Source organism: Cyprinodon tularosa, unplaced genomic scaffold, assembly GCF_016077235.1.
Source record: "Cyprinodon tularosa strain WSP-4 unplaced genomic scaffold, ASM1607723v1 ctg318, whole genome shotgun sequence".
Classification (NCBI taxonomy): Eukaryota; Metazoa; Chordata; class Actinopteri; order Cyprinodontiformes; family Cyprinodontidae; genus Cyprinodon; species Cyprinodon tularosa.
The window spans coordinates 702,427-712,967 of record NW_024039028.1 but is presented as its reverse complement, the minus strand read 5'-3'; the positions used below and the strand labels follow the sequence as shown (position 1 = coordinate 712,967).

Genomic DNA, 10,541 nt, shown 5'->3' with positions numbered 1-10,541 from the left:
CGGCACTCAGGTGAACTTTATCAACTATTCTCAATGATAAAAACTCGCACAGAGCACAAAGTTATAGAAACTATAAATCTTTTCAAGCAATGTTCTCTACTACTACATTGTCTAGTCAAATCAAGCTGTGGTGGGCTGCGATAAGACAGAACAGCTCTAGGGTGGTAAACACAAACACAGGTATTTTTAGAACTATCTCAAATTTGTCTCCTAAAATACAGAGGAAACAATAACCAAAATAAAAAAAACCAGCAACTGTGATACGTGGCTAACAGCAAACTCTGACAGGCAGATATGTCCAGAGTAATGCGAGTAAATTATGCAATAACCTGTGCTTGCTGAGCCATTAGGAAAAAGGCAATTACAAATGCATATTGCTTTTAGGGTATTTTTTGGTCTGTTTTTGATGGACCACTGAATTGCTTTGTGACTTGACCCAAAACCTTTTATGACTCCTTGAGGAACATAGAATGTGCAACTGACTGACCAAACATACATTTTCCCTACATATGGGATACCAGATGTTATCTGTACAGAACTTATTCTGGCCTTTGCTGGGTGTGTTACTGATGAGTGACAAAGAAGGAATAAATATATAATTCAGTGTGTCTTTCTTGCTAAATTTTGACTTCATTTAACAAAAAAAACATGGAGCAAGCATCTACCCAGGTAAAGAGAGGGGAGGCAGCTTTATAACAGCTTGTTAAAGCATGTTAAAGGAAACAGTTTCTGCTAAATGTAACGTCTCTCTTGACTGGAATTTTCTTTCTGAAATATACTTTGCTGCAGTGACGGTGTAAGTTAGAAAGGCTGACTTAGACAGAAGCTGTTTTTTTCCGGTAAATGACAGACTCACAGGCCTGGCTGCTGTCCAGCCAGTGCAGGACAGTACACTAAAAACTGCTGGGTTAGTTCTTTAACCCCCAATGCTGGGTTTATACCGTTTGGTGTTTCTAACCAAACATTAAGTCAAAAACTGTCAACCAGTATGCTAGATTAAAGCAGAGACAGGAAGGAGGCTTATTAGTATTCATAGATCAATCTTTTTTAACCAAGATAAAACCTTAATTTGAATAGACTTCATTAAGCCTCATCTACAGGAGGAAAAAATTAATTTGTAAAATCTAAGTAGGTTAGGTTAATTACTTATTACAAGAAAATTGGTCTGTTCACATATTTACGTCATGATCATTGCCCTTATAGCTGACCTTATTGCTCATTTCCCTCACCTGCCCGGTTTCTAATCATTCATCTTGTCTACCTGCTCCTGCTTATTTATATACGTCTATGCCCAGCTATCGGGGCCAGATCATTGTTGCTGTTTCTGACTTTCGTTTTGAGTTTGATATTGAGTTTATAGCTCATGTTTTTTGTTCATGTTCCCATTCTTGTAGGCCAGTTGTGAAAGAGGGTTTAGTCTTGTCGTAGTGTTCCTGAAAGTAGTCAAATTTTATAGTACCGGGGTTTTCGCGGTGTTCCTGGCCATAATCAGGTTTTACAGTACCGTAGGTTTCCTGTTTTAATGCCTTGTTCTGCCTCTAAACTACTGAGCTTGCCTGTTCCCATCTGAATGTTCTGCCTGCCTGACTCATGGAACCCTGAACCAGCCTGAAAGCTCTGTGGATTCCTGGAACCGTCTGTTCCTGTTCTGAGTGGAACCCCTGACCAGGCTACGGATTCCTGGATCTCAGAACCCTCCTTTTCTTAACAGTTTCCTTGACCTAGCTCGGCTCCTGCCTGCTCACTGGGGCTGCTGCATCGGGTTTCACTATGGGCGGCATCTGCCGCATCTCGTTGGCAGTCCATCGGCTGGATCCTGCTGCGCTCTAAGGAGTTGGACTGAACCGTTAAACCAGAGTGCCAGTAATGGGTGGTGCCAATTACTGGCCGGATATTTGGTCCTCAGTTCTGAGTTCATTACAATTTAACTAAATATTACCCTTTACCTGTTAATTGATTGGGCTGCTTGGGGATGCCAGCACTGTTGTAAAATTCCTTTGTATAGCCTATATCAGCACCAAGGCAATTCAAAGTGCTTTACATCATAAAACATTTATAATAATTTAATCATTTCCTTTATATAACCAGATTAAAAACTCTCACTTGAGTGTGACCTGGCGAAAAGGGCAGGAAGTTATGATAGTAAAAGAGAATTATGCAATCATACACAGCTACATAAAAAAATAAAAGCATACAAAATATTTCTATCAAATAAGCAACAAAGAATAAAATATGAAAATAAAGAAAACACTCACTGACCAAGAGCAGTTCCCAATTTAATTTACAATTGATTTAATTTCTCCAAATCTGATAAGATGGTCCAGTTCAGATCTTTTTGCAGATTATTCTAAAAGAAAGGGGCAGCATGTTCAAATGCTGCTTTCCCCAGTTCTATTCGGACTACCTTTTGAAGGGTTTGCTGGGAATGCAAGACATACAGCAATTTGTCTTTATACATTTATTCTTATACAGAGGTAAAATGGGAGGAGTATAATAATAATTATTATTATTATAAAAAAACAAAAACATAAACCAGTGTGAGATTCTAGGGACATACAGAGATGGATACTCAGCAACAGCATACAGAGTACAATGGTGAACACGATTTCCACAACCAATGATAAAAGGCAGGGCAACATGGTACATGATGCAGTTTCTCAAGGTGTTGTAAAGGTGCTTTCATACAAAAAAAATCAACATAATCTAACCGAGGTAAGAAATTTGCAGAAATCAGAAAATCAATTTTAGCTTCAACTAACCAATCCTTTAATATGTGTCTTAAAAGATACATAAAAGTTTTTTTTTACATTTATATTACCCAAGTACCAGTAAGTCAACACTAACTGAATCTCTGAACAGTCAGTTGTTTAAATGTAGGGACAAATACAGGGTAAATGTTAACATCTGAACAAATATAAAGTAAAATCATTAAAAACACACATGAAACCCTCAAAATATTGCAATTACTACACAAAATCATAAAAAACTATCAACCATATACCCATGATAATCATACAGAGATGGTCAATGTGTAACAAGATATTTTGTTTAGAGCATTTTTTCATTTGCATTTTTTCGCTTGCATTTTTTTGTGGACTAATCTCCAATGGTTTGGACTAATTGGATGTCTTGAACTGTGGACGGCTTACACTAATGTCTTGGAGGAGGACTACCCTGGGTTGGAATTTCCAATTGGCATTTTTATTTCAGAGAAAATCTAAGACTTTGTTCAGAGATAGGTTGTAGATAACTCAGGAGTAAAATACTCTAATCAGCCATGTTTTGATATGTGTAACATAAGGTTCCATTCTTGGTTCATGGTTTTCTAGCAGGCTTATTCTGGATTTTTCGAAGAAGGCAGATTTAGCGCTGGTAGCTGACATTCTGGACGCGCTCTTAGGTAGACGATCTGTCCAGCTATGAGAGGCACAGCTTACTGCTGGTGTTTGTTTACATCTTCTCCCTGTGCACATCTGGGTTCTCCAGCTTCCTCCCAAAGACAGCCCCACCCAGAGATCTGCAAAAATGAATTGGGTTCAGACTATTGATAGCTTTTTACTTTAAGCCACTGTCAACGTGGTGGTGGGGGGGGGAGGTTGCTTGAGGACCCAAATGCAGAGATGAATGAGTCAGTGAGGAGTTCTTGTAGGTTTACTGGAGAAAAACTGAGGCAAACATCCAAGAACATAAAAATACTGAGAACCAATAACCAGCAAACATGGGGGAAACTCATGAGCGGAGCCAAAGACGAAGAAGCAACAAACAATAAGGAACCAGTACTGAAGATCTGCACATGGGGGGTATATATGGCTACGTTCACGCTGCAGGCCTTAATGCTCAATTCCGATTTTTTTTGGTGAAATGCGATTTTTCGCATTGCCGTTCACATTTGCAAATATATGCGACTTGTATGTGATCTCCTGTGTAAACTGCATTCATACAACGCAAGTGTTTCGCATGCTCAGCAGAGGATGCAATGACATCACAGGCCAGCGTGCTCTATGTTTACAGAAAAAAGCATGGATGGTAGCGCTGGAGCACATCTAGCGATCTTTGCCAACCATAAAAACATAATCTTTTCAAGATGGTTAAACATAAATACTGCTTTCCACATCATCGTTCACCATGGTTGTTGTTTTTCTTGCCACTAAGCATAGTAAGACCCAAAATAGTGACCTTTGCTGAGTATTAATGACACAGATTCCGACAATCAGTTCCGACAATTCTTATCAGATTCAGGACCACATAGCCAACTGGCCTGGGTCGCGTTGGAAAAAGTTGGATCTACAGGTGCTGGTCATAAAATTAGAATATCATGAAAAAGTAGATTGATTTCAGTAATTCCATTTAAAAAGTGAAACTTGTATATTATATTCATACATTACATACAAACTCATATATTTCAGATGTTTATTTTGTTTAATTTTGATGATTACAAATGACAACAAATGAAAATCTCAAATTCATCATATCAGAAAATTAGAATATTACTGAAGACCAATAAAAACAAAGGATTTATAGAAATGTTGGCCAACTGAAAAGTATGAACATGAAAAGTATGAGCATGTACAGCACTCAGTATTTAGTTGGGCCTCCTTTGGCCTGTATTACTGCAGCAATGCGGCGTGGCATGGAGTCGATCAGTCTGTGGCACTGCTTAGGTGTTATGATAGCCCAGGTTGCTCTAATAGTGGCTTTTAGCTCTTCTGAATTGTTGGGTCTGGTGTATTGCATCTTCTTCTTCACAATACCCCATAGATTTTCTATGGGGTTAAGGTCAGGAGAGTTTGCTGGCCAATTAAGAACAGGGATACCATGGTCCTTCAACCAGGTACTGGTAGCTTTGGCACTGTGTGCAGGTGCCAAGTCCTGTTGGAAAATGAAATCTGCATCTCCAAAAAGTTGGTCAGCTGCAGGAAGCATGAAGTGCTCTAAAACTTCCTGGTATGTGGCTGCGTTGACCCTGGACCTCAGAAAACACAATGGACCAACACCAGCAGATGACATGGCACCCCAAACCATCACTGACTGTGGAAACTTTACACTGGACTTCAAGCAACGTGGATGAAGTGCCTCTCTTCTTTTCCTCCAGACTCTGGGACCTTGATTTCCAAAGGAAATGCAAAATTTACTTTCATCAGAGAACATGACTTTGGACCACTCACCAGCAGTCCAGTCCTGTTTCTCTTTAGCCCAGGCAAGACGCTTCTGACGCTGTCTGTGGTTCAAGAGTGGCTTGACACAAGGAATGCGACAGCAGAAACCCATGTCTTTCATACGTCTGTGTGTGGTGGTTCTTGAAGCACTCACTCCAGCTGCAGTCCACTCTTTGTGAATCTCCCCCACATTTTTGAATGGGTTTTGTTTCACAATCCTCTCCAGGGTGCGGTTATCTCTCTTGCTTGTACACTTTTTTCGACCACATCTTTTCCTTCCCTTCGCCTCTCTATTAATGTGCTTGGACACTGAGCTCTGTGAACAGCCAGCCTCTTTAGCGATGACCTTTTGTGTCTTGCCCTCCTTGTGCAAGGTGTCGATGGTCGTCTTTTGGACAACTGTCAAGTCAGCAGTCTTCCCCATGATTGTGTAGCCTATAGAACTAGACTGAAAGACCATTTAAAGGCTTTTGCAGGTGGTTTGAGTTAATTAGCTGATTAGAGTGTGGCACCAGGGGCCATCAATTTTGAACCTTTTCACAATATTCTAATTTTCTGATATGATGAATTTGAGATTTTCATTTGTTGTCATTTGTAATCATCAAAATTAAACAAAATAAACATCTGAAATATATGAGTTTGTATGTAATGTATGAATATAATATACAAGTTTCACTTTTTAAATGGAATTACTGAAATCAATCTACATTTTCATGATATTCTAATTTTATGACCAGCACCTGTATGTTGTTCAGACAGCCAAGAAGAGATCAGATCCAGATTGCAAAAAATCGGATTTGGGTCACTTCAGTCTGCAGTGTGAACTTAGCCTCTGGGAGACAGAACAAAGACTGGGGTAATCAATTCAATTCAATTCAGTTTTTTTATATAGCGCCAATTCACAACACAAGTCATCTTAAGGCACTTTACAATTCAACCAGATCATACAGTCAAATTGATTCAAAGTATTCTATCTAAGGAATACCTGTTATATGCATCATCTCATTGACTCGAATGCAATCTCTCACACTAAGCATGCTTGTAGCGACAGTAGAGAGGAAAAACTCCCTTTTAACAGGAAACCTCAAGCAGAACCAGGCTCAGTGTGAGCGGCCATCTGCTGAGGCCAACTGGGGTTCAAGCAGACAGAAGCAGAGATACAAAAAGCAGCTGTAAAAGGCGGCCCAGTCCAGGAAACACACAGCCAGGCAGACGAGCTCCGAGCCAGCTCCCATGCCAGAGGATGAAGAGAGCACATCCAGCCAGTCACGGGCAGAGAAACAGGACTACACTGGAAAACAGGTCGATATCCAGCATCTATAAACAAGAGCGTTGATGGAAGCAGCACAGCTGATAATCAACTGATATGGAGCAGGTGTGGATGGAAGAGACTAGAAGGGAGCTAGAGGAAAAGAGGCAGGCACAAGGGGGCAACAGAGAGTAACTTAAGACTGCTTGAATGTTATTGAAAATAAACCAAAGATCAACAAAAGAGAATAACTGATGATTTAAAACTAAAAACAGAGTCCTAAAAGGCGAGAACCATAACAGCCACTACTTTATATTAATGTTTTGCTGTTGTTGTTGTTGTTGTTGTTGTTGTTTTGCCAGAGAATGTAATTTGTCATTTGAAGACAATTTTTTAGCAAAAGCCTAATCCAGAGGATAAAATCAAAGGCAGGTCTGGATGTTTCCATGTTTAACCCACATTGGTTTGTTCTGAACCCAGCCTTTTTCAGAGTGTAGAGAGAGGAGTGGCAGCCATCCAAAGCAGGGAGCAGAGGAGGCTGTGCCTTTAAGCGCCTCAGTGTGAGTGAGCTTCACCAGGAGGGAGTCAGAGTCTACTGAAGTCCATCACCGCCGCTGTGCGCTCATCTCTCTGGATGGACCTGTCCTCTATCTTTATACCCGTGGACTGAATCAGCGGTTTGCCACCGCGGGATGGTTATTTACGCGCTTGAAACGCATGGAATAAAGTAAAAAGACGCCTAAATTATCTAATAATGAGGTCCCCCTGGGTCGTTTGTGCCTCATATCTAATCTTCCTCCCCTTTACAGGTAAGAAAAACACTTTTGATGAGTACAGTTGGGCTTCACAACGCCCGAAAGGATTATTTTTGTCTCACACTTATAGAAACTCTGCTTATTTAGCGCGCAAGTTATCAGTTCTTTATATTTATCTTATCCTTCGAAATCAAAGTCAGAGTTCAGGTTTATATTTATGAGACAGCACATAAAAGGCCATTAAAACTGTAACAGACTTATGCAAATTTGTGCGTAACTTCCATTTTCCACGGAAGGAGAGTTAACAGTTCCCACATTGTTCCTGGAGAGGAAAGGCTGTTAACCATGTTTTCCCTTAACCTGTTTGTCTCAGATCATATCTCAGGGCTCATTTGCATATATATATATATATATATATATATATATATATATATATATATATATATATATATATATATATATATATATATATATATATATATATATATATATATATATATATATATATATATATGTATATATATATATATGTATGATGTCCAACAAATGCTTTTTCTTAAACACCCTTTTCCAAACGGCAACAGGTGCGTCCCTTCGCTTCTCTTGGTTGTAAAAACATTAATTATTAAGGCTGTTCCCTCCGATATGACAGGGATTAGGTTGTGCGAGCAGAACAAACAAAAAACAACGCACACAAACGCACCATGTAACCGACAACTCAGCTCCCTTCACTGGATAGCACCTGCGTAATCTCTCCATACCAATTCCTCATGACTGTTTCTCTGTTTACTTTGGTTGTATTTGAGTAATTCTATGAAAAATGGAGGTGGATGAAAAGACTCAAATTCCACGTGTGATTTATTTTCTCTTGTATTTTATCGTTTCCAATCTTCTTTAGTCCACATCTCTAAATATAAGTGGTAGATTTTGCGAAATAGTTGTTTCGTAATTAAAATGTATGCATAGAAACGGTCACATATAAAAATAATAGCAATAATAATAAAGTGCGTAACAAAGCTCGGATGACGAATATTTAGTCCTTTTTGCAAATGTGGTCGTTTTATAAAATCACATTTTAGATGGGAAATAACATGGTCTGCCACAGGATATGCTGCCTATTTCAAGCCTTCAGGATTAAATTCAATTCAGTTTATTTATATAGCATGAAGTCACAACACATGTCATCTCAAGGCAGTTTACAGTTCACCAGATCATACAGTCAAATTGATTAAAAGTTTTCTATCTAAGGAAAACCGGTTGATTGCCCCTCACTCTAAGCATGCTTGTGGCGACAGTGGAGAGGAAAAACTCCCTTTTAACAGGAAGAAACCTCCAGCAGGACCAGGCTTAGTGTGAGCGGCCATCTGCTGAGGCCGACTGAGGTTCAAGGAGACAGAAGCAGAGTATTAATTATGTCGTACTTAAATGGTGGTTCTACGTTTTCAAGTAAAATTAGATGATTAGCAGTTTTTTTCCCCCTCCTTTGCGGTAGCAGGAGATTACTTTAAGTCATTTCAGCTGGGTTATAATCATTTAATTAAAGTCAGTGTTCCCAAATAAGGTAAATAATCAGAAATAGAGAGCAATTTTAATAGATTTCAGAGAATGTAAAAAAAAAAAAAAAAAAATGAATCCATTTATTTTCCCACAATGGGGTAATTTACTCTCTGCATTTTGACCCATGTCTTTGGGGAGCAGTGGGCTGCCATTGTGCGTTGCCTAGGGAGCAGTGTGGGGTTAAGGGTCTTTTGCTCAGGGATCAAACCGGGTACCCTCAACCTTCTCAGTAGACAAGTGCAGTGCTCTAACCACTAGGCCAATGCTCCCCCTAATAAAACAATATACCGCGAAATCAAATTCTACTGTTAAGGGCCATTTTCTTTTGAACTTCATAGAAACATTAAGCTGTTCATAGAAATGAACTTGGTTAAGTGCATGGGTACATAATGGCTTCTTCAAGGTAATAGGAAATAGGAGGTCTAAAAGGGCAATGTGAGGTCAGGAAAGGAGCAAATTGACCAACACCCAATCCCATCTTTTTGTTTTGGCAAACAAAAAAGCTATAAAACAAACAAACCGAAGAATGTTGACTTTAAAACTGCCTCAGGTTTTTACACAAAACCTTTAGCCTAAACGGCATATTTTTCCAAACAGGCCGATCAGCCGGGAGACATGCGCCCACTGCCAGAGTAAACACAGATAGTCTATTGATGTTTTGGAGGGAGAGCATCCAGATGCTCCGTCAGAGCTCCACTCCAGCCCTGAGGCAACACAGTCACATGAAAATCTTGCTCTTGAAATGCTGCTTATCATGTGAAAAATCTCTGGATGATGGGGGGCTTAACTGAAACTAAAAATGTTGGTTTAGGCTGTATTCATCTTTAAGGGATGGAAGGCAGGGGCTTTTATGCATGATTATCTACTCAGTGGCTGGATTACTCATAATTATTGATTGGTCAGTTGAGTTGCGGCGGTTAAAAAGCACACGGTCCTAAACGGGCATTGTGCCAGATATAACATCCTATTTAACCATCACATTATAAAAGCTGCAATTAAATTTAATGTTAAAGACTCTCTTCAGTGAAAGCAGAAATACCAACCCTGATTCCTTTACAGCTTCTTAAGTCTATCACATTAGTGTACTCAAGCTTGTTTATTATGTTTTTATTGGTAACTAAAAAGTCTTTATCAGAGTGCATTGAACACATTTTTGTGCCACCTAACCTTATTTTCCCATTTTAGGGTTTATAACCATGAGTTTAAGTGCATTTTATTGAGATTTAATTTCATGGTCCAAAATTAAGTGGTGATAACCTGGGATTCTATCGCTCTGTAGATCTGTCCTTGATGGAAGCATGACAAGAGGGAAATCATTGCTGAAAACAGGCATAGTAATTATCATTAGCGGTTTGCCACAAGCTGTGAGGAGGACAAAGGAAACACGTTAAAAAAGGAAAGTCTTCATATGAGACAGATAATTTAACTGTTCAGACAATTTAAAAAAAAATGCTGCGTGTGCTGGTAAACCACTGAAATCCTCGCTGGTGGCAGTGTCATGCTGTGGGATAGCTTTTCTTCAGAGAGTACAGAGACTGCTGTCTTAGTTAATAGGAAGATGGATGGAGCTAAGCACAAGGCCATCCTTGGACAGAACTTGACACCTGAGACTGGGGCAGAGGTTCAACTTTCAGCGGGACAACGCCCCATGGCATACAGCCTGAGCTGGGTTTGTTCTAAACATATGCAGGTATTAAAAGGCTTACTTACAATCCAAACATAAATCTATTTGAGTCTCGGAAAATATGACATGAACTTGTGCTCTCCATCAAATCCAGCTGAGCTTGAACAAACTAGCAAAAGAAGCAATTTTGCAGCTGATGG

General features: G+C 39.4%; 1 protein-coding gene across 2 annotated transcripts in view; it reads left to right on the top strand.

Moving 5' to 3' along the window:
• Nucleotides 1–6,948: 6,948 nt before the first annotated feature.
• Nucleotides 6,949–10,541, top strand: part of kitb (KIT proto-oncogene, receptor tyrosine kinase b) — a 34,319-nt gene continuing 30,726 nt past the window's right edge. For both annotated transcript variants that reach the window (XM_038292795.1, XM_038292794.1), the window contains exon 1: nucleotides 6,949–7,214. In XM_038292795.1, the coding sequence (XP_038148723.1) occupies nucleotides 7,160–7,214 (55 nt within the window). In that variant the 5' untranslated portion in view covers nucleotides 6,949–7,159. The remainder of the gene's footprint in view (nucleotides 7,215–10,541) is intronic.